This window comes from Diceros bicornis, chromosome 2, assembly GCF_020826845.1.
Source record: "Diceros bicornis minor isolate mBicDic1 chromosome 2, mDicBic1.mat.cur, whole genome shotgun sequence".
Lineage (NCBI taxonomy): Eukaryota > Metazoa > Chordata > Mammalia > Perissodactyla > Rhinocerotidae > Diceros > Diceros bicornis.
In genome coordinates, this window is record NC_080741.1 from 40,705,792 (window position 1) to 40,732,939 (window position 27,148).

The following is a 27,148-nucleotide window of genomic DNA, read 5'->3' on the forward strand; positions in this document are numbered from 1 at the left end:
AGTTCAGTGATAAAATTTTTGTCTCTCCACAGGGAATCTTGGAATTTCAGTTCTGCCTGGTCCCTCAAGGTCCGGCCATTGTCACTGAAAAATCTTACCACTGTAAGATCATTGTGTTGTTTCCTCCACAGGACAGTTCATCTGTCATTCAGTTCATGACCCGTGCCAAGGTGAAGGTGGACCCAGCTCTAAGGGTGGTGGAGATAGCCAATGGCAACCCAGAAGAGATGACGGTGAGTCAGCCACCCCGGGGACAGCCCTCTCAGAGGGTGAGGAAATCTGAGTGACTTGGTCTGGAATTTGAGGGTAAAGATGCTTTCTGAGCCAAGATGTTGGCTTTGTGGTAGACCCAAGATCATGCCTGCCTAGGCTTCCAGGCCCCTATGGAGAACTTCTGTGGTCTGCTCTTGTTGTGATAGCATTGTTCTTAAGGATGACATTGTTATGTGAAAGCTCCCTGCTGTGACCAGCGAAAGGAAAAATAGTCTGGAAGTACCCTTGACAGGGCTTGGATTTCCACCCTGAAGCCAAGACTATTTTTATCTTTCTCAGACCTTTCCCTGAAACCTCATCTGCCTTCCCAATCACACTGCTCCATGGATAAACACTGGGTATTTTAAAAATGAGTTGTTTAAATAACTTAAAGAGGTCACATCCAAATTGCAACTCCTAAAACCTTCCATTTCATTCTTTACCTACCCCCTTGTCCTCCATAAAGTACAGTGGCATGCAGGCCTCAGAGACATGGGAGGGTGCCACAACCAAAAGGCTTGGATGTGGGGGTGTGGGAAAGGCTGGAGGGAAAGTGCGGCTTTGGAATTTTACTGCCTTTTATTGTTTTTCAGGGGTGGGGAGGGGAGGCTTATCCCTTGACACCCACACTCAGATCCTAGGCAAATAGAAAGGAGAGACAGCAGCCTGCGAACCGGTTTTGCCAGTGAGCTGTGCAATGATGTTCCCTTCTTGCATCTCCTTCCCTGGAATTCATCTTCTCTCAAAGGAGACTTGACTCTCTCTTGAAAGAGTCAAGGTTGCTGTGACAAATTTACAAAAGTGATAAATTCATAAAGATTATTCACTTATAAAGAAAAGATTAACATTTTCTGATAACAATGGAGACACCACATGTCTAAATGTTAGGATGGAGATCCAACCAAAGCCCACTCTTGTAAGACCCTGGTTAGAAAGGGTTCATATAGAAAATAAATCTCTGGGGACCTCAATAAAATCTCAGTCCTGCTCCTATTTATGGAGAGCAGGCGACGAGAACATCAGCTCGCACAGAATAAATATGAATCCGTGAATGGTGAGGGGTATTAAAGCTGCACCAGGGCTTAGGCATTCCATACTCAGTGCAGGGAAGGACAGTCAGATATAGACCTTTCCTCCTCTAATCACATTGAGAAGTGGTCCAAGCAGTAATTTTAGTAACAGAAACTGAATGAGATGAAGTGGAATGACACTGGGGTCCTTCACTATGTGGGGTCGGTTTTTCTGGCAGGTCAAATATTTGGAGTTGGCTTTTGGCTTTTGCCTTTTCCTCCCTGCCTTGCCTCCATTTCACTGGTAATTCAGACCCTCACCTGAGAAGTGAAGGAGAAGGGTGATTCACTGCTCATTGTCGTAGCCCTGGTTACAAAGTTTTATAGGATGAAATACATGCCCAACATGAGAGGTTTGGAATGTTCTGGTAGACCACAGTATTCCCGATTCAGAGCTAATGGAAATAATTAACAGGTTTCCTACAGGTGGAATCCCTTGGGTAGATGAAAAAAAAATATATCACTGGGCACATTGCCTTCGATTAGAACACTAGGCTGCGGGATCCAGGAAGACATTGCTTAACATCCCATTGTTGGATTCTGAGTCATCTGTATGCCCCCAAAATACCACTTCCATTAATTACTGTTCCATTTTGAGCACTATGGTGATATTTTCATTATCAAGAGTTCTTTGGAAGAAGCTCTCATTTCAATTGATTTTTTTCCAGTACTCCCAAGAAAAAAGTAGCACTCGTCAGAATCCCACAACGCCCCCTCTCCCTCCTTTCTATGACTTTGCCTTTTCAATCCATGAGCTAAGATGAAGTTCTGCAATCTGTTCTCAACTTTCCTGGCAAAAAAAAAAATCTTTTCTGAGTAGGAAGATTTGTCTTTTTAGAATAAACACGTTCTTCCCTGTATGATTCTTCTGAATGCCTGGCTCTCTGTCAACTGTCCATCTGAGGGGAAATTTCCATAGAGGCTAGCCACCAAATTTAAATCAGGCAAAATTTCACAAGATTTTAGATTAGGCACCAAATTTTTATGGCCTTGGAAGGAACAGGTAATGTATTTGCAGCTGGTATCTAGCAGGGTGTGGGTGTGAATAGGAAAACAATCAGATTTTTAACCACAAAAAGTGTACCTGGTGGTAAATTTAACTGATAGGGAAATTAAATAATTTTCCTGTGATATTTTTCATTTTTATGCCATGGTATCAAGTGCTTTACAGAGCATTTGGGTAAATACCTAGAAATACATAATAGATTCTTGAGACATTTGCCCTAATTTATCAATAAATAGATCCAGGGGTACTTCCCAGGTGAGATGTTAGCATGTGTCCAAGACCAACCACACCAAGCTTACCTGGCTTTGTGTAGGTCGAAACCTGAGAATTCCAGGTGAGACCTGTGGGACTGCATTTGGTGCTGGTTTCCAGGTGCCAATCATATGTTGAATTTCCTGGTTGAATTTCTATTCAACCCAACACTTCTTACTTTTCAGGGAGAGTTACCAACAACTGAGACTAGCAACTCCCCGAAAGTAAACCAAGAATCTGCAGAGTCGGCTCTGCTACTGCGAGCCACGGCCCCAGACTCCCTTCTCAGGCTGGATGAGAAGCTTGTATGAATTATATAGCAAACCTATTTTCTTGATATTTCAGAATCACAAAATATATGATAGACACATAAATCCACAGATGAATAAATAAGTCATTGCCTTGTGGAACGTGCACCAGGCAGGAGGGACTGGCTCGGTCTCATTTCAGCAGAATCAGAGTGGATTAGAAGGATATCTGGTAGCTCTCAGAATTGCCAAGAAGGCTGGAGAACCAGACTAGGGATACGAGAGGAGTCAAGAAACCTGAGGGGCCAAGGCCACAGGCTCAGTCAGGCCACAGGAACAGCCTGGCGTGGTGCCCTGGACACAGCTGTTCCTCGCTTCTCTCAGCCTCTTGCTCTGGGATCTGGCAGGAGCCTCTCACTGGCTGAGGTTAGGTCCCTGTCACTAGGGGACCAGGCACCCCAGGGAGAGCAGGTCACTGGTCTTTTAGGCTATTGTAATATAACCTCACCCTCGCCCTGAGATTCACACAGAGGAGGATTCCTCAGTGCTGGAAGGGGTTCAAGTCTGGGCTGCTAAAAAGTGACAAATGTCCACTCCCATGTGCTTCTCTAATACTGAGGGTCAGTATCAGGCCAGCCAACCCCTGGCTCTTCTTAGGACTCCCATCTGAGCAGAGTCCCTGTTCAATCATTTAGAGCACTTTTTTGGTGGTAACTCTCTGGGCAAGCCGCAACCTTAATAAGAAAACGTGAAAATCTTTGTCGGAAGATGGTTGAGGAGTGTTTGTATTTTTTGCTTTGTTTTGTTTTGTTTTAAGAAATAATGTGCTTGAATGAGCAATGCTTCCTTGCTGATTCGACAGGGCAAATGTTTGGGGCCCTTCCCCTTCTGCCATGGTGCCATAGGAGCCATATATCCAGAGAGGCATTCACCTCCCTCATGCAGCCCACTGCCATCAGCATCCTTTACCCTGCGAGTCATAATTTTAACACGTCTACTGTGCCCTCCCTGGGTTAGAACCACTAAGCCTCTTCCTGTAGCATACGAAGGACCTGAGACTTGGGGAAAAGAAGTGACTTGCCCAAGATCTCACAGCGACTGAGCCAAGGACAGTGTCTAGAACTCTTGACTCCCAGCCTGGTGCTCCTTTCCCCTCTCCCCTGCAGCCACTTAGTCTCATGGGGAGGCATTGAGCCTTCTTGGATGAAAGGGCCTGGACAAATGCAGATTATCTAGTATGGAAAGGAAAGAATTGACTTGTTTTAAAGTGTCTCTGTTAAAACCGCCCGGGTGCCCTTGGAGCCCAGCCAGCTCCCTCGGGCTGAACCTGGCTCTCCTCTCCCCAGTTGGGGCTTTCCCTCCTCGGTCTGAATTAGACCCCAGAATGAAGCCTCATGACTGCAGCCAGGCTTTCACTTCCAAATCAACCTGCCCCGTCAAGCACTGATTGATCAGGACAGCAAGTTCCAACTTCATTTTCTCTGAAGCCATTTAGGTTCAGTTCACAGTCTTGGCCCTTTCAGGAAGTCAGTCCTTCCAGGTCGCCTTTCCTCTGTGAATAGGGAGCACTGCATCTCCCCTTGGGCATCAGAAAGCCTAGGTTCAAATCCATTTCCCTCATGTCCTAACTGTGTGACTTTGGGTATCAGGTAACCTCTGAGCCTCAGTTTCCTCATCTATAACATGAGAAAGCTGCTTTCCACTGCCTGGAGATTTGCCCTTCCTTCTCTCTACCATTGCCCCCACGTAAAGACGCAAGCCAGGGTATCTCAACCAGAGGGGCATCATCTAACATGGTAAACAGATTTACTCCAAAAGATGGCTCTTACAGTTCCTTGTTGTACCACTTCTTGATGCAAACTGTACAATTTTTACTGTTGCTAAGTAGATCGTGACTTGTACTTTACCATTATGTCACCAATTACAGTTAAAATTGCGTTCCACATTGCTAGAGAGTTTCTCCCCCTTGAACCGCAAGTTACATTGAGATGTAGGATGAAGAAGAGGGTCAAGTGCTCCCCCATCCTGTACCATCATCAAAAGGTGGTGGGCAGTCCTCGTCTCCTCACCCACCACCCCCACATGTGAGAATTAAACTATAACCATAAGGAATTGAGAAAATCCCAGCACAGTTTGCCAAAACACGAGTCATGTTTCCTAATGGTCACCATTTGCTTGTTCACTTGATGAGTATTTATTCAGGGCTTGCTAAGGGCCAGGCACTGTACTAGGCACTGCAGATGCAACAGGGAACAAAATAGACATGGTCCCTGCCCTCCCAGAGCTGACTGAGGGGACTTCCTTGTGTGCAAGGAAGCACACAAAGGTTTTATTTCAAATTGAGATTAGTTTCATGGAAGCAACCTGCTTTAGATTGAGGGGGGTCAAGGAATGTTTCTCCAAGGAAGCTGAGACCTAGAGAGTGAGAAGGAATTAGCTTGCCAAGCATGGGGAAGAGTGACCCAGTTGGCGGGGTCAGTGGAACTGTAAGAAGACCCAAACAGCTTGCCATGTTCAAGGCTGAGACCAGTGTGGCAGGCAGCTGGTGAGCAGTGAAGACATCTGTGATGGAAGACATAGGCAGGGTCCCTGCCATGTAACGCCAGGGGACAGTTGCAAAGGGAAGCCATTGAAAGCTTCTGTTTTGAGCAGGGAATGGTATGATCCAATGCATACTCTTTAAAAATCGCAGGCTACTGTGTGGACAGTGGATTGTAGAAGGAAGGGTAGAAATAAGGAGGCTAGTTAAAACGTTATGACTGTCACCTGGCAAGAGGTGATGGTGGCAGAGGAGATAGAAGTGGACAGGTAGATTTGTATCAATAAAGATGTGGCAATTTGTGCTAGTCACATGTAGGGAACCTCTGTCCTAAAGGGTTGGCAGAGATCAAATGACATCGTGGTACAAAGGCCCTTGCTGGTGCATCCACATGGGCATTCAGTTAATAGTGGCTCTCACTGCATAACGAGATGGCCAAGGGCAGGATGAACCGAATGGAGAATAAGCCTCTCCCTCCCCCAAATCCTCAAAAGTCTTGGTCAGTGTACTCTAAACCAATGATTTCCAGTCACCATTACTTTTTTTAAACAACAGAACCCATTTCTAAATTGAAATATGCTTTGGTTGAATCAGAGGTGGGGTACCTGGAACTCCCCCGATTTTTATCTCCACTTTCCCCTGGTGGTCTTTGCACCCCCTCACTGAAACCCTGGGCTCTAGGGAGCCCAGGGAAACCCTGCTCTGGAAGGTTGCATGTTAGGACAAGGCTGCTGTCCAATCCATCAAATTCTCTCACTAGATACAAATTGTACCCCCGTTAAGTATGAACAAGAATCATTGCTTACCCTCAAGACTTCCACAGTACAGACAGGTGAACAGTGCTCAAGCACACATGTGCGCGCACACACACGTACACACAGTACGGTCATGTGTTGAGAGTGCCTGTGCTGAAGAGGTTAGGACAGGCTGCGTGGAAGGAGGGGCCCTGAACCAGTACTGAAGGAATTTTCTAAGCAGACAAGGGAAGGTCAGGCATTCCAGATGGTGTCTTAGGTGAGATTCTCAAGAAGCAGACCCTGAGATGAGGATGTGTACAAGTAGTTTATTAAGGAAGTGCTCCCCGTGGGACCGGGAAGGCCGTGAGGAGACGGGATAGGGAAAGGGAAGGAAGGGGAAGATTTCGGAGGACCCTAGCCTCAGCCTGATCCTGTGGGGAACACTTCAGAGTGGTACGCCTTGAAGCAAGGGAGCTGGGTTTTCATACTCCTGTTCCTGTCAGTCATTGACTAGGGGCTGCCCCAGGAGGTAGTAAGCACCAGGGTACTTCACTCTCTCATGCACCTTGATGGAAAGTGATTTACAAAAATTGCCCTCCACTAGAAGCGAAAGCATGCAAAAGCTAAGGGTTGGGCATCGAGAACCGATAGAGGAACCCAAGGGGATCTGGGCAGAGAACCTATAGTGTTGACACAGATGGAATAGTCTCTGCTCCACGTGCACCTCCGTGTCTCATTATGCATAATGACTTCATAGTTTTAGATTCGTTTGTATATGTTCAATTCCGTGAGTGCTGGGAATTTGATATGGTTATCTCCTGTTACTCTCACAGCACCCCCGTGCACGAGGTATTATTACTCCCATTTTCTGTTGGGGAAATTGAGGCTCCAGAAAGTAAAAGGACCTACCAGCCTGAGGTACCACAGCTTGTCAGTGGAAGAGCCAAGACTGGCTGCCAGGTCTGCCTATTTGCAAGCCCCGAGCCTTCCTGAATCCTTTGCTCCTCTGACCTGTGCTGTCCTGTTGCCCGACGCCCACACACAGTGGGAGCCCCGTTCTGAGCAAGTGGGAGGAATCCCAGTCATGGGTGGTAAACAGCTGGCCCTTTGTCTTAGGAGTGAACCTTGGCTCTGGTGGCCTCAGAAGCACATCGTGTTCAGACTTAGTGGTCTGTTGATTCTGGAACTCTTCCTTTTGTGGCCTGATCCCTAATCAGATACACAGCTACTCATCAAGAAGAGAATTAGCGCTCCTTGAGGGCCCTGGCTAGCTTGAGATAAATGAGCTGCATTCCCCTCCTCCCTTTAAAGAGCCGTCTTGAGGATTATCAGGAGTAATAGATATAAAACCTCTCAGCACAGTGTCTGGCACACAGTAAGTTCTCAACAAATGTGACCCATTATTAACAACAAAGGAATTAACACCAGCCCAGTTCATTCCTTTGCAAATTCTAACAGAGCAAGGGATTTCTGAAACCCGGCACCTGGCAGGCGGGGGCGTGTTTGACATCTCTGTTTATCACAGTGCAGACTTACATCATCGATCTTGCCAATTGCAGTTTATTTTCTGTTCGTTGATGTCGTCTCCTGAAGTCTCCCTGCTCCCTTGAGCTGGGTGCTTTCTGAAGGCTATGTTCTGAGAGCACTGTAAGACTTGGTTCCGCTGAGAACATTTCTCCCAGTTCCCACAGCCATTCTTCCTTCTCCCTCCCCCACACTCCCACTGGCTATTAGATGTAATCAGAAGCAGGTGGAAATGTCATTTCATTGTCCCAGATGTTTTTCCTTTTCCACTTTTTATTCTACATAAATTCCTTCCCTCTGTGAGACGTGTGTGATGTGGACTGCAGAGAGCATCTTGCTGTTGTAATTGACCTTGAGCCGACCCGGGTCTGGGGTTGAACCTCCCCTCTGGGTGCTGACTGAACTGTGCCCCAGCACTGCAAGCCCTTGTGCCCCAGCACTGGAAGCCCTCCATCCAGCAGAGGCCTGGGCCATTGTGGTCATGTTCTCAGGCCTTATGGAGACCTGAGTATTTCCAACTATGACATTAGGCGTATTTGCAATGGTCAGAATGTAGAAGTCCAGAAACACAGAAGTGAATCAAGCACTGTGGTTTAGGTCTGCCAGCTGCCTCAGACTGGAAGTTGGCTCCTGGTCGTTCCCTGATGCCAGCTTGCCAACCTCAGGTGCATTAAACTTTACAGCAGCAGGCAGGATGCCCAGTGCTGGGCCTGCCATCACCCCAGCCCAATGTCTGTCCTCCTCAGAGGCTCTGTTGAGGCAGGTCCTCATGCTCCTCATTTCCTTATGCTTTATTAGTTAACATCCAACGTGTAAGCCCTCCAGCTTCAATCCACAGCCTTGCCATCATCCATCCCTTCGCTGGTCAGAACTTCTGCTCTCCCCATCTCCCAGCCTCCTGCCACCCTCTAAAACCAGACTCCCGTTCGTCCTCAGCTTTTTCGCCCCTTTCACACCACCTTCTTTCATCCTGGAAGCTTGGATCTTCCCTGGGAAAACCATTTCCCCTGCAACCCTCTTACTGGGGCTGTTTGTTCCTTGAACCGCCACATGAAGTTCTCCCTTCTAATCTATATTCATTTTGCAGCTAGAATGCTCTTTGCAAAATGCAAATCATGTCACTCCTCTGGTTAAAACCCTCCATTGGCTTCCCATTCCTCTTAAGATAAAGCATATAATTCTCAATACAGCCTCCAGCCCTTTCTGTCTCTCCAGCCTCATCTCACCCCTGCCAAGCTCACTCCTACCACAGAGGTTTTACACATGCTGTTCCTTCTCCTTGGAATAATATTCCCTCCCCTCTTTGACTAGTTAACTTCTGCTTATCCTTTAACTCTCAGCTCAAGCAGTTCCTCAAGGAACTCTTGCTGACTACTATGCCTATCTCAGAGTCTTTTATAACCATGAACCTCTCCCTTGGTACACTTTTCAAAATTATAATTTTGCATTTATGTGTCTAATTGGCCAGTATTTTCAATAAGCTGTAAGCTCTGGGAGGGCAAAGACTGCCTCCTTTATTCATCGATGAACCCCCACAGTGCCTGGCACATAGTAGTTGCTACATCCGCCTTTGTTAGATGGATGGATGGATAGACAGATGGACAGATGGGGTGGATGGACAGATGAGTGGATGGGCAGATGGATGGATGGATGGCCAGGACTATCCCAAAAGAAATAACATTTGCAAATATATTTTTGAAGTAGAGAGAAGAGAAGCACACTCAGAGACTCCAGCTTCAAATCCCATCATCTCTTTTGTTGCAGACTGAATCACATTCATGCTTCATCTAATGTTATGGCAGAAAGGACATTGAATTTATTAGTTTGTGTATTCAAAAATCACATAATGAATCACCACCTTGGTTTAGGTGACAGGAGAACATGCAATTTGAACCCTTCTTCTGTAAGAATTCACAGTGTATGGAGTGCATCGACCGGAAGATACATCACTACCTTGCAGAGCAAGAAGGACTTAGAGCTGGGACTATGAAGTGCTCAGCTGTGGTGTTAAAACTAAGCTTTGTGAAGCCGTGGGTTCCCTGAGTTGGTTCACGGGATGCTGGGCCTGGGGTAGGGAGGGACAGGCTTGGGAAGAGGGGCTGAGCAGGCTGGGCTCTGACTGCCCACCTTCTTTACAACTAGAGAAGCTCCACTGTTTTCTGTTTTATACCTTGGGATGCTACGGTAGGTTTTCTCTGCTAAAAGAGGTTGAAAATTGCTATGTTTCTAAAAGCTCAGAGAAAGATTAATTCTGCTGAAAAGAGAGGACTAGGTCAGGCTTCTTGGAAGAGGAGACGTTGGAGCAGAGTCTTTTTATTTAATTTTTTAGTCTTGGCTTTAAAATGCTAGTTGAAAAATTTTTTAAATGATAAAAAATAGAAAAGAGAAAAGGTACCCGTGATCTCAAGAAACACCTATGTACTTTAAAACTTTCCTACCGTTTTTCTGCAAAGCTGAAGTCTTCTAGATATTAAATTGATATTCTGATTTTTTTCGCTTTATCATTTTTCCCATGTTATCATATTTTCAAAAGTACTTAAAACTTGGAAATCAGTCAAAAAGATGATTGCATGTACTTTGAATAGCATACTGAAACATTCCCTAGCGCCTTTCTACTCAAAGTAGTAGAAGCCCTGCATCACGAGACGTGCCTTCCTGGCATGGGTCCCCAGGTCAGACAAAGGGACTATGATTCAGTAGACTTACCCATCCTGTTCATCTTCTTGACAAATGGCCCCGGTGACAGCTTTATTCCCCATGCCATACTTTCTACTCAAAGTAGAAAGGTCTACTGCTCTGTGAACCAGCAGCATTGGCATCACCAGGGAGCTTATTTGACGTGTACAATCTCGGGCCCCAACCCAGACTCACAAATTCAGAATCTGCATTATAACAAGGTTCCTTCCGTGATTCTTGTATACATTAAAATTTGAGAAAAGGTTTAACAGACCTGCCTAACTCTCTAGGGCCTAGATTCTGTGAAGTTACATATTAACTTATAGAAGACTGATAAGTTATCAATGCCTTTTGCCAGTAAAGATAAAATGACTTCTATCTCGAAGAAAATATAGTCTTAAAGATTATAATTTATTGCCCTGTAGGGTATTAACCAGTTTTATATCTGATTTCAGCTTTCTTTTTTTTTCTGTGACTACACACATTTTCAGATCCTTCTTTGAACTAGCTTTGCCATCCTGCTGATTCCCTCAATAATGAATTAAGTAAATTTTTAAAGTATATTTGCTATATATTTGTATGAGAGTCATGTTTTTAGCTTTTTGAAAATTATACTTTGACTATCTACTCTGTGATTGATCATAATTTACTTAATTATTGCCCTATTGTTAGACGTTTGGGATATTTCTATTCTTTACCAATATAAATAACCCTGCAGTGAACATCTTTGAATATAAATCTTTTTCTGTATTTTATGTTTCTTGCCTTTAAGTAATTTTTAAGTACAAAACTAATGGATCAAAGGGTCTGGACATTTTTAAGATGAGTGATATTGGAGTTTGTCAAATGGACAAGAATGGAATAGCGTTCCAGGTGGAAAGCAGCCTGCAGAGAGGCAGGAGACCACAAGTCTCATGGGGGAGATGACTCTGACTGGCTAGAATGTGAATGAATGTCCTGCAAGGGGCTGGAAAGACAGGAAGGAGACTAGATTGTAAAGAGCCAGGTACCCTGAATTAAATATTCAGTATAAAGAGAAGCCATTGATAGCATAAGCTGAGAAGCGAGCTGATGAGACTTGTGCTTTAGAAAGACAACTCGTAGCACCAGGGAGGCCACTCCAAGTCTCCTGAAATAGTGCTAGTGAGAGAATACCAGACCTGAACTGGGGCGGTAACTGAGGATGGAAACAAGAGAATGGAGAGAAAGGTATTTAGAGAGGTGCAGGGGCTTGGCCAGGATCACCGACTCGTCAATGAGAGAGACAAGACCTGACTGTCCATGCTTCTTGACTCTGCGTGGAGTCTATGCTGCTGTTTCTGCCTTTGGCTTTTTATCTATAATGTGACTACTTAGAACTGCAGGATGCTCATATCATCACCCACAATGAGTTTATTAGAGTCGTGATGTGCGGGAACCAGCTCTGCCAAAGCATAGAGCAGACGTCCAAGAAGATGAATGGCTTCACTAAAAATAAGAAAAGATTAAACACACATTCCAGGGAAGTGACAGGGCTTTCTTGTGGAACTTGCCAAACTAAACTGTAGTGGCTACTCTTAACTGTCTCTGTATCCACCAAACCAGACCTCCAGCGTGGCTTTGCCGGGGTGCAGATTTCTGACATCGAGGACAATACAGTCAGTGTCCCTGAGAAGCTATCGGGGTTATCCAAGGGGCTGGGCTTCACAGCTGACCCCACTGAGCTCACAGCCTGTCTCAGCAATTCATTGCCAATGAGAAGGCTCAGCAGACTCTTATTACATGACCACACACCAGGAACTTTGACAAAACTATCTTATTTTCCCTTTCAGACCCCCATTTCACAGAGGAGGAAACTGAGAGTAGTATCTCGGTTGCCTAAGGTCGCACCTCTTGGCCATAGCCCCTCCTGGTTCATCTGTACAAGACACCACAAGAGGTTTGGAAGGTGGGAGGTGACTCGATCCACAACTTTTTAGGGGCAAGAACCCAAAGGCTTGAATCTGACTTTAAAGACAGGAATCTCTATTCGGAACCAGATAGAAAATAGTGGCTTATGACAACAGACTTTAGAACCCATTTCTGTCCCACCACCTCCCACCCCCAAGTATCCCTCCTTCGGGATTGCCTGTGGCCTAAAAATCACTCTTTGTAATAACCCCTAAATGGGTCATATGGATAAATAAATTGTGGTGTATTCACACAGTGAAATACTGTACAGCAATGAGAATAAACATGCTACAACCTGGATGAATCTCCCAAACGTAATGTTGCGAGAAAGAAGCCAGACACAGGAGTTCACGCTGTGCCGCTCCAGTTAGATCAAGAACAAAAGCAGGTGGAGCTAATCTAGGCTCTTAGAAGTCAGCATGGGGGTTGTGACCGGAAAAGAGTGGGAAGGGGGCTTTTGGGGAGCTGGTCACATTCTATTTCTTGATCTGGGTGCTGGTTACACAGATGTGTTTAGCATTCAGTATATGAAAATTCAGTAAGTTGTTCACTTAGGTTACGTACACTTTTCTCTATGTATATTAGACATCGTTTTTAAAAATTAAAAAGCCAACCATACACAACCTCAAAAACAAGCTCCCTACCAGCAATGATGATGCTAATAGGAACACCCACCATTTGTCAAGGATAGGCTCTGCCAGGTGCTATGCTGGGGCCTCTGCGTGTATTATCCCCTTGAATTCTCTAGGGAGATGCTGTTCCCTGTTTTGCAGATGAGAAAAATTAGGCTCAGAGAAGTAAAGTACCTTGTCCAAGGTCACACAGCTAGTGAGTGTGTGCTGCAGAGAGGCCTCATTTCCATTCCCGGAGTGACTACTGTGTTTGATAGGCAGTTTTCTTTTGTTTGTCCCCATGGAGGAAGGAATGCCCTGCCCCATTTCCCTTGAGATAATTTTCTGGATTCAGGATCTGCAGGTGAGGCTGTGGCAGCCCATCTGCCTCATGAATGACCATCCACCCCCTTCCCCGCAGCACACACACACACACCCACCTACCCCAACTGTGGGAATGGACACAGTGAGATAGTGATGGTCACGTTTTCTTTCCTTATCACCTGGGAAGAGACAATGAATGATCCGTTTAATCAACAGATAGTCGTTAAAGAGAGAGCCACTGTCAGCCAGACACTCTGTGGTATGATGATGACAAGCTCAGATTTCGGGGTTTAAGGTTGGCTAGACCCGAGTTCAAATCCTGACTCTGCACTTAAGCTACACGGCCCAGAGCAAATAGCTTGTCCTCTCTGGGCCTCCCTGTCCCCCTCTGTAAAATGGGTGTTGTATGAATTAGACAAGAAATTGCAAGAAAAGCCCAGAGCCTGATATGGAGGAGCATTCAAGAAATGTTAGAGAGAGATGGGAGCCAGGCCCTAAAAGGGTAACATAAACAGTACTGGGCAGTATCAAGTCAGTACTGTGCCTAGTCACCGCTTGAGGCTTGAGCAAGGGGTAGGATCACTGGGCTCTGGTGATCAGCGAGGCTTCCTGGCCGGGGCAGAACATCAGCTGGCCTCCAGGGTTCAGCTAGGTTTAGATAGAGCTTCCTCAAATGGGGATTCCAAGGACATGGCACAGCTTAGACAAAGACCTGTGGGTAGGCCAGCCTATCTGCAGCCATGGGAGACAGTGACTGCCCAGAGACGGGATTTTTGTCTCATCAGCAGCGAGGAGCTTGAATGGGACAGTGGGGTGTTAGGGAGGGTTATTGGGCAGCAGAGGACACAACAGATGCTTTGAATTCTACAAAACCAAATTCAACCATGACTGGTGGAGCTAAAGCAGAGCCAGAGGGTGCAGTCAGTGTTGAGCTATACATGTTAAGCAATCAGTCCTCTGGCAGGAGGGTGGGGGGGGGGGGGCCTGGTTTGTTTGCCAATTTCTGTGGTATAAATACTCCCACCATGGCTCATTTCAAACTACCATTGCAATGTCGCTAGATGTGGAGTTGGGAAGAGATGCACGTGGTTGGCTCTTGTGAGCCGAAGTGAGCCAGCTCCAGCAGACCACCAAGTTTCCATAAGAGTCAGGAAAACTTGCCTCACTGAGACTTGGGCTCCGATTGCATATAGCTCCCATTGGAAACCAGAGCACAGCTACTCGAGTGAGTGCCTTCAGTGTGCTAGGCACTGCCGTGAGACCCAAGACAGACTGTGTCCCGGCCCTTGTAGAGTCCACAGGCTGTTGGGGAAACTGGCGTTTATCAAGTAATCATACTAAGTTATACATTGAGCTGAACACTCGGAAAGAAGTACTACTGTCTCACATGGAGGGCACACCCATGTTCTTTGTTTCAAAACCGTAATAAAGGGAAGACTGTTGTTGTCTGCTCTGAATCAAGAACATAGTGTGTCCTCTAAGTTTTTCACCACACTTATGTATACCTCATGATATTTGAATCAGGCTTGTCATTACAACCCTTTCAAGAACTGGGGCTTGGATTTCAAGTACCTTTTCAGATCCTAGTGAAAAATCCATCAGTCTACAACCAGGAAAGCACTCAATAGAGTCCATTCTTTCATAACAACAGTCTGGACATATCTCTCTGTTTCACTCCACATGTCAAGCCCGGGCTGGGCTCCATCATGCTATGAGTACTTCCGTTTGGGAAACATTCTCACTTTTGCTTTGCCTCCTAGGTGGTCTTCGAGGCCTTGCATAACCTGGAACCCCGTGGCTATGTTGTGGGATGGATCATTGCCATAAGTTTGCTAGTAGGAATCCTCATCTTCCTGCTGCTGGCTGTACTGCTCTGGAAGGTGAGTCTGGCAACTGCAGGTCCCCATGGAGTCCCTACCCGTGGATGCCCAGCTCTCCTGCCTCACCAAGGTTAGAGCTCCTTGGAAGAGGTTTTCTGTTGGAGCTTCCTTCATGGTGCAGGTACAGCCGAGGGAGGGCAATGAATGGAATCTTGGCTCCTCTTGAGGTCATTCACAACTGAGGATTGGACCACTTTAGAGGGAGAACAAAAATCTCACTCTTCTTTTTTCCTGCCTTCCCACCAGTCCTAACATAAGATAGTGGGAGCCTAACTCCAAAACAGAAGCTTGGGGAGTAACAGCTAGGACTGTGGTGGCTTACCATTTACTTGAAGAAAAAACAAGAAAAGAAACTACAGAGCAACTCTTTGTTCTTTTCCCATGAGAATATGAAAGAGATTTCTGCCCACAAGACTTGGTAACTGAGATGGGTACAAGTCTAGAGCAGCTGCATCCTAAGTTCTCCCAACCCCATGGTGACCCAGGGTGTAGATTTGCCCTGCCTCCTTCACCAGGGAACACCTGCTCATCTTTCATGTTTTGCGTCTTGTCACATTCTCAAGGAGAAAGGAGTGTCCTCACTCCCAAGTCTAGGATAGTTTCTTTGCCTCACACTCGCCTCTCGGAGATCGGGAGTCCTTTTACTTAGATCCTCTATATCATCAGTAATGGTTTCAGAGACATATCTGATGGAGATCTGTCTCCTCCACGGGATAGTGATGTTCCAGGTGAATGGGACCTACGTCTGTTCTTGTTTGCACTGTGTCCCCAGCTCCTAGAACAGCTCCAGGGACCATGGCCGGGACTTCCTGACGTCACAGCCCTGCTTTTCCACTGTTCCCGGTTCAGAGGCAGATGGAAACAGCCTCTTACGTTATTATGGATGGATGCTTTAAATTCACATAATTAGTTTTTGAGGGGATTACACGATACTTTGTGTTTATTGATCAAACATAGTAACATATCAATAAGGGAAAAAAGTAATAAAACACTCAGGAGTCCACATCCCAGAAATGACCATGGTGAGCACAGCGTCGGCTCTTCTTGACCTTTTTCTCTGTGTGATAGACGTAGATTAGGCATTCTGGTAGCATCTACTTACTTTTTAACAGTATGTTTAAAATTTCCAGTAATATATTCGATTTATTTTCAGGCACAGCACCTCTAAAATTAAAGCAATGGGTTCAATTATTAATCTGAAAAAAGTATAATAAATATACTGCAGAGTATCCAAGAAGTCTAGAAACACAGGAAAATAGTATTTTTATTGTACATTTTTTATTTTTTTTATTTTATTTAATTTATTTATTTATTTATTTTGGTGAGGGAGATCAGCCCTGAGCTAACATCCGTGCTAATCCTCCTCTTTTTGCTGAGGAAGACCAGCTCTGAGCTAACATCTATTGCCAATCCTCCTCCTTTTTTTCTTCCCCAAAGCCCCAGTAGACAGTTGTATGTCATAGTTGCACATCCTTCTAGTTGCTGTATGTGGGACGCGGCCTCAGCATGGCTGAAGAAGCGGTGCGTCGGTGCGCGCCCGGGATCCGAACCCGGGCCGCCAGTAGCGGAGCGCGCACACTTAACCGCTAAGCCACGGGGCCAGCCCCATTGTACATTTTTTAGATTGACGATTGGACTGATTGCTTTAAATTTAGAGATACTTCACCTGGACTCAGTGTTTGGAAGTTGAAGATGAATATATTGAGCATATTACTTGAAAATAAGTTTATCTTATGTTCCCGTGCTTTTCGGACATCGCATGTATTATTTTGCAGCCTGTTTTTCTCTGAACACAAAATTGTAAACATCTTTTCACGTTGTTAAAAACCCATTTCCAGCACTGTCTTAGGGCTGCAGATGTCTGCAGATTACTCATCCCATCCTCTGATGCTGGAATTTAGGTGGCTCCTGGGTTCACACCTCTTTTACCAGTACCGCAGTGAATATCCTTGGAGCCAAATATTTGCACAAATTCTTCGCTATGCCCTTAAGATGAAACCCTAGAAATAGAATTACTGAGTCAAAAGAAATGCATATTTTAAGGCTTTTATTACATATTGCAAGTTGCCCTCTTGAAGGGTTAAAGTGCCCATTTTCCTGTATATTTGCCAGGAGGAAGATATTACCTTTTTTAAAAAATCTGGCAATTTATTGTTTGTTTAGTCTGCATGGCCAGATAGATTCTTATTCTCCATTTTCTCCAACTCCAACTCCTTCCTGCCAGGATGGCTTCTGGTCTGTGGGTGGAGAACAAAGCCAGCTCAGTGTTTGGGATCTGAAAAGACAGTATGGGCTTTGGGTGCGTGTGTGTGTGTGTGTGTGTGTGTGTGTGTGTGTGTGTGTGTGTTACTTCCTTCTGCCTTTGTATGGACTTTTGAGATGAGAGGAAATGCCGTCATCCATGGCTGGGTACGTGGGACCAGACAGGGACACAGAGTGGGGAGCATGGTGGCCATGCCCCATTCCCTCTCATGGCGTATATGCCTTTCTTGTGGCCACCCCACTTGGCTCTGCCACCCAGGGGTGGCCCATCTCCCAAGCACACGCTCCCGCCTCCTTCTGCCTGCTATCTGCTTAGCTTTGCTTCTGTTGTGTTTGTTTAAAGAATTTGGTCGCAGGAGGTGGCTGTCATGGGAGTAGCCAGCACACTGAGGTCACCCAGCTATGTGTGATCCAAACTGCTAGGACCTGAGAAGGCAGACATTACCCTCTGCCATGGACTGGGAGAGAGAGTAGAGTGGTGGCAGTCAGGGGACCTTAACCCAGACAAGGGTTGCCTTGCAAAAGAGGTGGAAGAAAAGGGTCTCAAAAAGCTTTGAGGAAGCTGTTGAATGACGCCTCATCATCCAAGAGCAATATTTCATTTCAGCTGACGTTTATTGAACACTTGCTTTGAACCAAACACTGAGTTAGGCACCTGGATGCAACAGTGATTGTGACTCTTCTCTGCCCTTGAATGCCTCACCATCTAGCACACTGACCTGTGAACAGAATTGAGGGTGGTGAGTGCTGTGAAGTAACTTCTCCGGAAACTGAGAAGACAACACCATCGATCCCCACCCCCCACCCCAGGGGAATGGAAAGGCCGTAGAGTACAGTGTGTAGCTGAGAGCACAGGCTTTGCAGGCTGACAGCTGTGGACAGGACCCTGGCGATCACCCCTGCCAGCTGTGTAGCCTTCGGAGAGTCGCTGATCCTCTGTGACTGGCGTAACATCATTCTACCACATCTGTTGGTCGAAGCAGTCACATGCCAGCCCAGGTTCAAGGGAGGGAAAATAGACTCTGCCTTTTAAAGGGAGGAGTGGCAAAGGGTTTGTGGCTGTCTTTAATCTGCCACATACATGATGTTCAGAAATATAGGCAAAATCTTAATCTTCCCTTTAAAAGTCACTATTACAAAGGAAGATTTGCCTAACTGGAAGGTTTTTTATTTTAAAGTAGATGAAACCTCATCTCTCTTCCATTGTGTCATAGATAAAATCATAATTGAGCTCCTTTGGGGAAAATAAAAAAAAAGTAAATCTTGGTGCAATATTCATGAATGCACTCAACATGCAGAGTGGGTAGTCTGTTCAGGCAAAGCTATAATGCAGTAAGGAGCTGGGCAGAGGGAGTTTCTTTAGGAAAAATATTTTCTCTCCCAAAGGGCTAACTAAATATGGTGACTTGATAGGACGTTGAAAGGGCAAATGAAATGTATGATTATTTTGGAGACCTATATATTCGTAAAACTTCAACTGCAGACCTCTTGTCAACTCTGATTCCTATGTCTATAGCCTAAGATTGATGCATTATGTATGGTGAATAGAGATCTAATATCACCTTGACAGTCCACTGCGGAGAAATCCGTTGATTAATAGGCCTAAAGTCCAGCCTAATATCTGAGTTATATGGACAGTCTTACTGGTTGCGGCTTTTTATTGTATTTCACACATAATTCACTTCAAAGGGAAAGCCACTGAGTGGTAGCCAGTTGCCACTACTGAGCAGGAAACACTTCACTAGGGTCTTTGACGACAGGTGGGCAGTGCTCAAGTCCTCTTCCCTTCATAGAGCCACACCTCTTGCAGCTCCCTTTAGAGTAGCTCCTGACACTGCTACCTGTGGTTGCTTGCCATTGCCTTGAGCTCATGAGCCCAAAATGGTTGTTCCCGAAAATGTGTCACATACATCATGGCATGGTACCGAAAACAGAACAAAGCAGCTGGCTGGGCTGATGCATTTTTTGTGCCACACCGGCCTGCGGGCCAGCATGCTTTACATTTGCAAGATAGCCCGTGCCTTCATTCAGCAAACAGTGTTGGATCCCTACTAGGTGGCAGGCTGGGGGCAAAGGGACAGAAGTAAACAGCAGAGCCCTCACTCAGTCTTGAGGACCTCTGGGAAAGGCAGTTAAGGGACCAGAGATGGTGGCTGAGCCAGACATGCCCTGAAGGGTGAGCAGCACTTGGCCATGCGAAGGAGCCTGTGCCACCAGCTCCTGGCCCCTCCTACACATCACTGTGGTGCCCATAACATGCCCATCATCCACCTAAGATAGAAACACCTTACAGGGTCTGCAAATGCCTTTTCCACACCTGAACTCCAGGCTCCCTGCCTAGCGCTCAGCTTCCTCGTCTGCCTCTGGGCAGACCCCGGGGCCTTCCAGAAGGTCCGCCTGCTGGCATCCCAGGCACTCTCTCATGCTTGGCAGCAGCAGGCCCTGGCTCTGGTGCAAAATCCACAACAAGGGCCCCAAGCTAACCAGACCCTTCTTCAAATACTGAAATGGATCCTAATCAGCTTGCCCAAAGCAGGGATGTTAGCAGACACTGGGAGCCATAATTTAAACTTTATGTGCAAGGATCACAGTAGCCTGCCAAACCACCATGTGGGAAGAAAACTTTGAAATGTGAAACTCTTTTAAGGGCGAAAAATCCAAATGAGTCCCCTCTCCTTTCCTTTGGCTCCTGAGTGGGTTTGAGGTGGCCTGGGCCTGGGCCTAGTACCTCTTCCAGACAATCATAGAGGCCTGTTTACGAGGAGGAATGTTCAGAGGTACAGTAGGGATAAGGACTTCCTATGTAACTCGCATCTTTAAGGAATGCCTTCAACTCATTAAGCTAGCCTTTGAGTCACGTGGTAAGAGAGTGAAGATGCTAGGATGCTCTTCCTTTAGAAGAAAAAGCCTCATTTAGGGCCCCAGGCTTCTCTCTCCGTGCCCCCCTCTCTCCTTCTCCTCCCCTCCCCCATCCCTTGTGCAGTTTGCCAAAACGTACAGACCACCACTCAGGGAAGGAGAAAAACTCCACATCCTCCACTACTGCTTTCAGCAAGGAACCTCTCTCCCCTCTCTCCTATTTGCCCCTTTGGAAGCCGAGATGACTTGGGGCAAAGGGAAGTGCCATTGCCTTGCCAGCCCTGTGACTGATCTCTTCCCAAAGGGCCCGGGACCTGCCAGCTCTTCCCTTTCACAAGTGGTGAAGAGGCAGGCTGCAGAGTGTCCTAGAGAAGGCCTGCCTCTGGTCAGCCGGGGCGGTTCCAGCAGTCTGCTGCTTCAGAACTGGCTTTGGGCTCATGGCTTTTGTTTGAGAGCATTACTTCTGACCTCAAGCAGAAACACTTAGAAAAATAAATCTGTGAAATGGCTCAGAGACTGTGTAAGGTTTGGCAGCCCCTCCAGGGTCATTGGGGTTATCACCTTCCCTCCAACCAGGCTGTGAGAACCCATCCTTGCCTCTCCTCCAAAGAAAGAGAATAGACACGTGCGCACGTGAGCGTGCACACACGCACAAACACCCTTCATGCTGTCTCAATCAAAACCATGTGCCAGAGACTCTCAGTGGGGACTTATTTATGTTTGGAAGTAAATATTGGGCTGATGGTGCACTGTTGAACTATCAAGACAGAGACATGCTATGTAAATAGTCAAGTCACTGAAGAGACCCAGAAACAGGAGGCCCTGAATTAGTCCCAAGAAGGAGTGAGTCTGAGGTCCTTGGAATAGCTGCCCGAGAGGCAACCCAAAGACCAGGGAAAGAGGGGGTGGGGATCTCGCAAGAGACCAGATGCCATGGAGTTGTGCTGCGAGTCCCTCAAGCCAAAGTGGGCTGGGAAGGAGAGGCTGGTGCTGCAGGGCGCAGACTCCAGAACTCCCTCAGGCCGTGTTACCTCCTGGGCCGCATGCCTCAGGCAGCACCTCCCTAATTAGGGCTATTCAGGGGAATCTGCTGTTTCCCTAGGAGTCTTCTAGCAGCTTTTTGATATAAGTTTATATCAGAAAATGGTGTTAAATCTGTCAGGAGAGTTCAGGGAGCTGCTCTTTGGGGCTGCGGGCTCCTATCAGGACCAGCACACAAAGCCAGAAAGCACACACTGCTCCTTCAACTTACAGCTGAGCAAAGGTTGGCTTCAGTCTCTCCTCCTCTAGGGTTTCCATGAGTGTTTCCTCTGCTACAGACAGAACAATTATAAACAGAGCCTTTTGCCCCTCAAGTGGCAAAGCAAGCCCTGGAAGTTTCCAGAAAAAGTGCAGAAAAACATTGACTTCACTGGATTGGAATTGAGTGTGGGGCTGCTGAGGGTCCAGCTTAAACTCATCACTATTCATTTCCCGGCACCCTCAGTGTGGGCTCAGATGCCAAAAAACAGATTTGCCCAACGTCTCTCAAAGGTTTTCCCCAAAGTAACCATGAGCGCTAACAAGAGTGAGAGTATGTGCCTAAGGGAGGCCCGCTGCAGGAGAGAAATGTCTTTGAAGTCTTGTTTCATCTCAATTTTTAAGAATTTTATAATTCCTTGCACTTTATAATTTATACTGTATTATAAAAACTGAAAATTCAGTTTTCCAAAATCTTTGTGAAAAATTGACACTGGGCAAGGACCCTGTGCCTTGTTCATTCTTTGTGTGAGTCCTAAGTACACAGCTGTGTGCACGATAGGCTGCAGTCTCGAGTTGTTTTGGGGACCAACAGAAAAAGCTGTCGTGTTTCAGGGCTGGGAGTGCCATCCGTCATTTGGGCAGAGACAAAGACACTGGGGTTCAGAGCCAGAAAATGACCCTGTGCTGCAGTCCAGGGGGTAGTTAGTTGGAGAGAGAGCAGGACTCTGGGCTTCCTGTGTGACGTCCCTCCCATACGACTCTTCTGAGTAGGACCTACGGCACTGGCAGGCCTAAGATGACACAGTTGTTCAGGGGACCATTGCTTGGTAACTCAGAGCCTTGGGCTTTGGATTCTTTATCAAAAGGCTAAACAAAAAAGGTGGGGCGGGCCAGTGGTGTAGTGGTTAAGTTCCCGCACTCCGCTTCGGCAGCCCGGGGTTCACAGGTTCGCATCCCAGGCGCGGACCTACACACCGCTCATCAAGCCATGCTGTAGAGGTGTCCCACATACAAAATAGAGGAAGATTGGCAACGGATGACAGCTCAGGGCCAATCTTCCTCACTAAAAAAAAAAAGGCTAAACCAAAAAGACTCTCAACAAAACACAAAGGTGATATTCTCCTTTTCTGAATTAGTTTGATCATGTAAGAGACAATATTGGTTTGACAGGACTACTACTAGACCATATGGCACCTTTGTGCAAACTAGTAAATGATACCCCTTCCTCAAGATACTTACTTCTATCTGTCAGAAAAGTCAAAAAAAATCTACTGATTTTACTAGAAAAGACACTCTACTGCCATCTGCTGGAAAATAGTTGTAATAAATTTACGTATCTGATATCTGCAATGTGATTGGCACCACCACGCCCATATGCAGTGCACAGCCTGCACTACTGTACCCAGCACTCCCTAGCCGTGAGAGTGGATTGTGTTTTGAGAAATGGTGTTTGGGATCCAAAGAAGGACAAACATTAGTGGCAGCTCCAAGCTCCCATCCAGGAGACTACACACAGGCTGTGTTGGGAACAGGGCTCTTGAGACCTTGCAGTGTTGGAGTGGGACATAGAGTTTGCAAGGCTGTATCTGAGAGCAGCTCTACAGGCACTGCTCGGGGGTGGGGGTGATTTTCAGGGCTCATGCTGACACCCCTCCGCTCGAGAGAAAAGAGCTTGCTTCTGGATGCCTGCAGGAGATGGCGGCACCTTCACTGTGTTGGTAACAAGTATGACGTACATAAAACATGAGCACATGAGAGCCACATGTGTAAGTTAGTTCAGGTGCTCTGAGTCCTGGCTAGATTGTTTGTACACTCTCTGTAGCAAATCCTTACACTAGCACAGCTATGAGAAAGTGAGCCAACTTGTCCTTCTTAGAGATGGACAAGAGAAGTCTATTCAGCAGGACAAAGTACAACGATACTCGTCAGCAGTTACAAAAATCCTCTTTATATCTAGAACTCTGTCAGCTGCCCCTCTGCCACCCTTCCTATGGGTGTTGATTCATTCAGTAAGCCAGACAAAAATATCGAGTTCTATATCACTCAGCTTGTGCTGCATAACAAACCACCCCAAGTTTAGTAGCTTAGAAGCAAGAACCATCTGTGTAGCTCACAGGTCTGTGGTTCGGCAGTTTGGACTGAGTTCCACTGGGCAGTTCTTTAGTCTTAGCTGGAATCACACACTTGAGGCAGCTGGGCATTGGCTAGCCTAGGAGAGCCTCAGCTGGGTGGGCTCCCATCTTTCAGAAGGCTAGATCAAACTGGTTCACGTGGAGCCTGGGCAGCATTCTGAGAAAGTAAGCAGAAGTGTGCAAGGCATCGTGAGGCCTAAGTGGGAAATGACACAACATCACCTCCATTGCATCCAATTGTCGGAGCAAGTCACAGCGCAGATTCCAGGTGTGGGAAATAGACTCCGCCTCATGATGGGAATTGCTGCACATGGTAAAGGGCTTGGATACAGGGGAAATGAAGGATTGTGGGTATTTCTGCAGTTTATCCCTGGTACCACGTACAGGTGAGATGCTGAGCGCTGGGGATAGAAATGCACAAATCCTGCCTTCAAGGAGTCCTAAGACAAATGTGGAAGATAATAAGGGAGCAGACGGTTAAAATTCTGCTTGATTAGTGCCACGGTAGAAATATGTTACTTCTCTAAAATTAAAAATGAGTAACCCTGAGATTACTGTAACATTACACCATCAGCAGGCAGAGTTATGTGGTAAAGGATCTTATCTCCGTGTTGTATCCAGCCTTATTTTCACAATTATGTTCTCCTCGGCTGAGAAGGTACACATAACATGTTTGCCTGGTCAACCACATCTTTATCTTTGAAGAGTGATATTTCAAGCAGTTACTTCTTAGACGTTTCCATTAAGTCTTGGGTTGCTTTTCTGGCCTTCTATGGGTGTGCTTTGAGGATGACGACAACGACCTTTTTCTAATCATCCAGATCATTCAGGCCAATCTCCCTTTCCACAGCCTTTGCAGAGGGGATAATGTGGTAGAGATTTGAGGAGAGAAAAGTGGGGTGGTGGGTCACATGTCAGAAAGTGGGGTTCTGACAGATGTGGTCTTATGCTGAGAAGAAACCTCCATGTCTGAAAACACTAGGAACTCAATGTCTGCCTCTGAAACTGGCCTTGAGGATCAAAGCTCAGAACACAAAACCCTTGCCAGTTGTTCTAAGAAAGCTTCTACTCCTGCCCAGTTGTTCAGACGGCACCACTTGGTTGACTCCTCTCAAAGTGAACTCTCAGGATTTCTGTGGCAGTGCCTGTGGAGACGATCAGCTCTTTCTTGGCAGCTCTCTTGACCGTTCTCCTCTTTCACTGGGCCAGTAAGCCCCCTTTGGGGGATAGGAAGATGGTGCAGCAAGACGATTCCTGACCCCCACCTGCTTTCTCTCTTTGGGGGAGCTCATGACCATCAGGGTGACTGGATGCTTGGCTCCTAGTGAAGGAACATGAGGACAAATGCACAGACAACAAAGTTAGATATGCCCATGAGAGCTAGGTTTGCTTATGATTTGTTTAGGGCACGTTTTATATGTACATCGTTGTTGGCAGCAGACTGCAGAGATCGCTAGTCTTGAGGGTTTTCAAATATGACTATGGTAGATATAAGCTGATGATAGTGTAGTACCACAAATCTGCAGTGCAGCGTGCCTCCCAGCAGTGGACCCGGTGTGCATGTCTGTTTCGATTCCCCTATTCGAGGGGATTAAACAAGGATTGGAGGGCAAGTAATTTACTTGGAAGGTAGTCTCAGGAAACACTCATAGGGGAGTAAGGAAGCAAGACAGGGAAGAGAAGGAAGCCAATAAAGGATGTGTTATCAAGCTGGATATCACTGTGGGCAAGTTCCACTGGGAACTCTTGGTAGGACATGCACCTCAGGGTTGCTGCCCCCAAGGAGAGAGGGGGCTGGGGTATTTGTACACCCACTCCAGTCAGTCATGTTTAAGGGCAGATGCAAGGAGGGATGTCTGACCTCAGAAACAGAGGCCACTGATGCTGGTGAGCAAAGGACAAGAGATGCCAGGTCTCCTTGAGCATAGAGGAAAAGGTGAGCTGGGAGGTGCAAAATGTTGCTTAAATGTCTGGCCTGTGATGACTGTGAGAAAACTAGAAACTCATCTTACCATAGATGAAGAGCCAAAGGACATCAGAGGGCAAAGTCTTTTCAGAACAAAGCTAAAGGAAACTGCCATCCTGGATCAGGATGAGACGCCAGTTCGAGGGGGGTACACACTGCTGGCTGTGGTGCACTTACAGTATGAGTTTCATAGGTCTGAAAGAAAGATCTAGAGGACATCAAGGCATAATGCAGACCTGCAGACACTTTAAAAAGCGTATTATTTGAGAGCAGTACTTATCAAATTATTCCACAATGGCTAATATCTCTCAGGATATTAATAGGTTTATCAAAAGCCAAATAACCTTAGGAAATGTCAGGTCTTGGGTTTCTTAGATTCTTTACTGAGCGTTTATTTGATCCTTTATTGCTCTACTGTATATTATGACTCTCAAAGAAAGAAAGAATGCATCGTTTTCCAAACTTTTTTATTCCCAAACACCTACGAATAATTCTCAGTAACTAGTGTTCCCCAGCATAGAGTTTGGGAAACACTCCACCAGAAGCACTTTACAAGGAACAAACAACTTATCATAAGATAGCCTGCAGGAAGTCCATGCATTTTGAAAAGTGGCCCCACAAAGTGCTTTTTCTAAATCAGTCTAATCTGAGGAGCTTTCCAAGCCTTCCTGGCACTGGCAGTGTAGGTCATGCCGCCTCCTTGGAACCAAAATGGCTGATTCCCCATAATGTCTGACCCGGCCTCTTCTCTTTCTGCCTTTCAGATGGGCTTCTTTCGCCGAAGGTACAAAGAAATTATTGAAGCTGAGAAGAACCGGAAAGAGAACGAAGACAGTTGGGACTGGGTCCAGAAAAACCAGTGACCTGCCACGCCAGTCACGTGACTCAATCATTCGCCTGTCATCCTTGATCTTTGTATCTTCCATATTTGGAAGAAAGAATCTTCTCCAGATTTTTCGGAGGCCCCACTGATGCTGTTCTCTTCCTCATTCTGTTAAGCCCAGGTGCCAACCTGAGGCAGCCACTTCAGCCAGGTCACATGACTGGAGCCACCACCACTTCCTTTTAAAGATGAACTCTGAACTTTGGAAAGCAAGCTACAGAGCCGAGCAATATTTATGGATGCAACATGCGTGGTCAACCCTCAGGGGAAAACTTACCTAAAAGTATTTTTATAAATATAAGCCTTTTATACTGATTATGTCTATATTTGTATCAATGTTTTATTATTTCTATTAAATAGTTATATAATTCACTCAAGCACTGATATCTGGCCTGAAATCTTGGAAATACATGTACGTTCATACAAATTTTAAAGGATAAAAATCTTATTGTACTTTGGAACTTGCTGTTAAAAAAGACTCGCAGAGAAAATCATCTGAAGAAACCTCATGTAATGAGTCCACCAAGGCTGGCGGTGCTGCGTATAAACTGTGGTTGTGGCAAGACCCCTAAGACATTTCACATCTCTATTGCCTGGAGTCAAGTTTGAAGTAATGTGCTAAGGAACTATAAGTGTTTTCTCGTATGTACCTTTCATTGGAAGATTCCCAACAGGAATTTGGATGGAAAAACCTGATTCCTAGCAACAGGTCTGCTCTGGATCACCTTTATGTAGCAGATACCTCACCCTCCTTCC

At 46.1% G+C, this 27,148-nt stretch overlaps 1 protein-coding gene across 1 annotated transcript in view; it reads left to right on the top strand.

Annotated features, from left to right (window-relative positions):
- Positions 1–26,776, top strand: part of ITGA9 (integrin subunit alpha 9) — a 334,926-nt gene extending 308,150 nt beyond the window's left edge. Inside the window, exons 26-28 of the mRNA XM_058555011.1 lie at positions 132–233; positions 14,929–15,048; positions 26,274–26,776. Of these exons, the coding sequence (XP_058410994.1) occupies positions 132–233; positions 14,929–15,048; positions 26,274–26,372 (321 nt within the window). The 3' untranslated portion in view covers positions 26,373–26,776. The remainder of the gene's footprint in view (positions 1–131; positions 234–14,928; positions 15,049–26,273) is intronic.
- Positions 26,777–27,148: the final 372 nt, after the last annotated feature.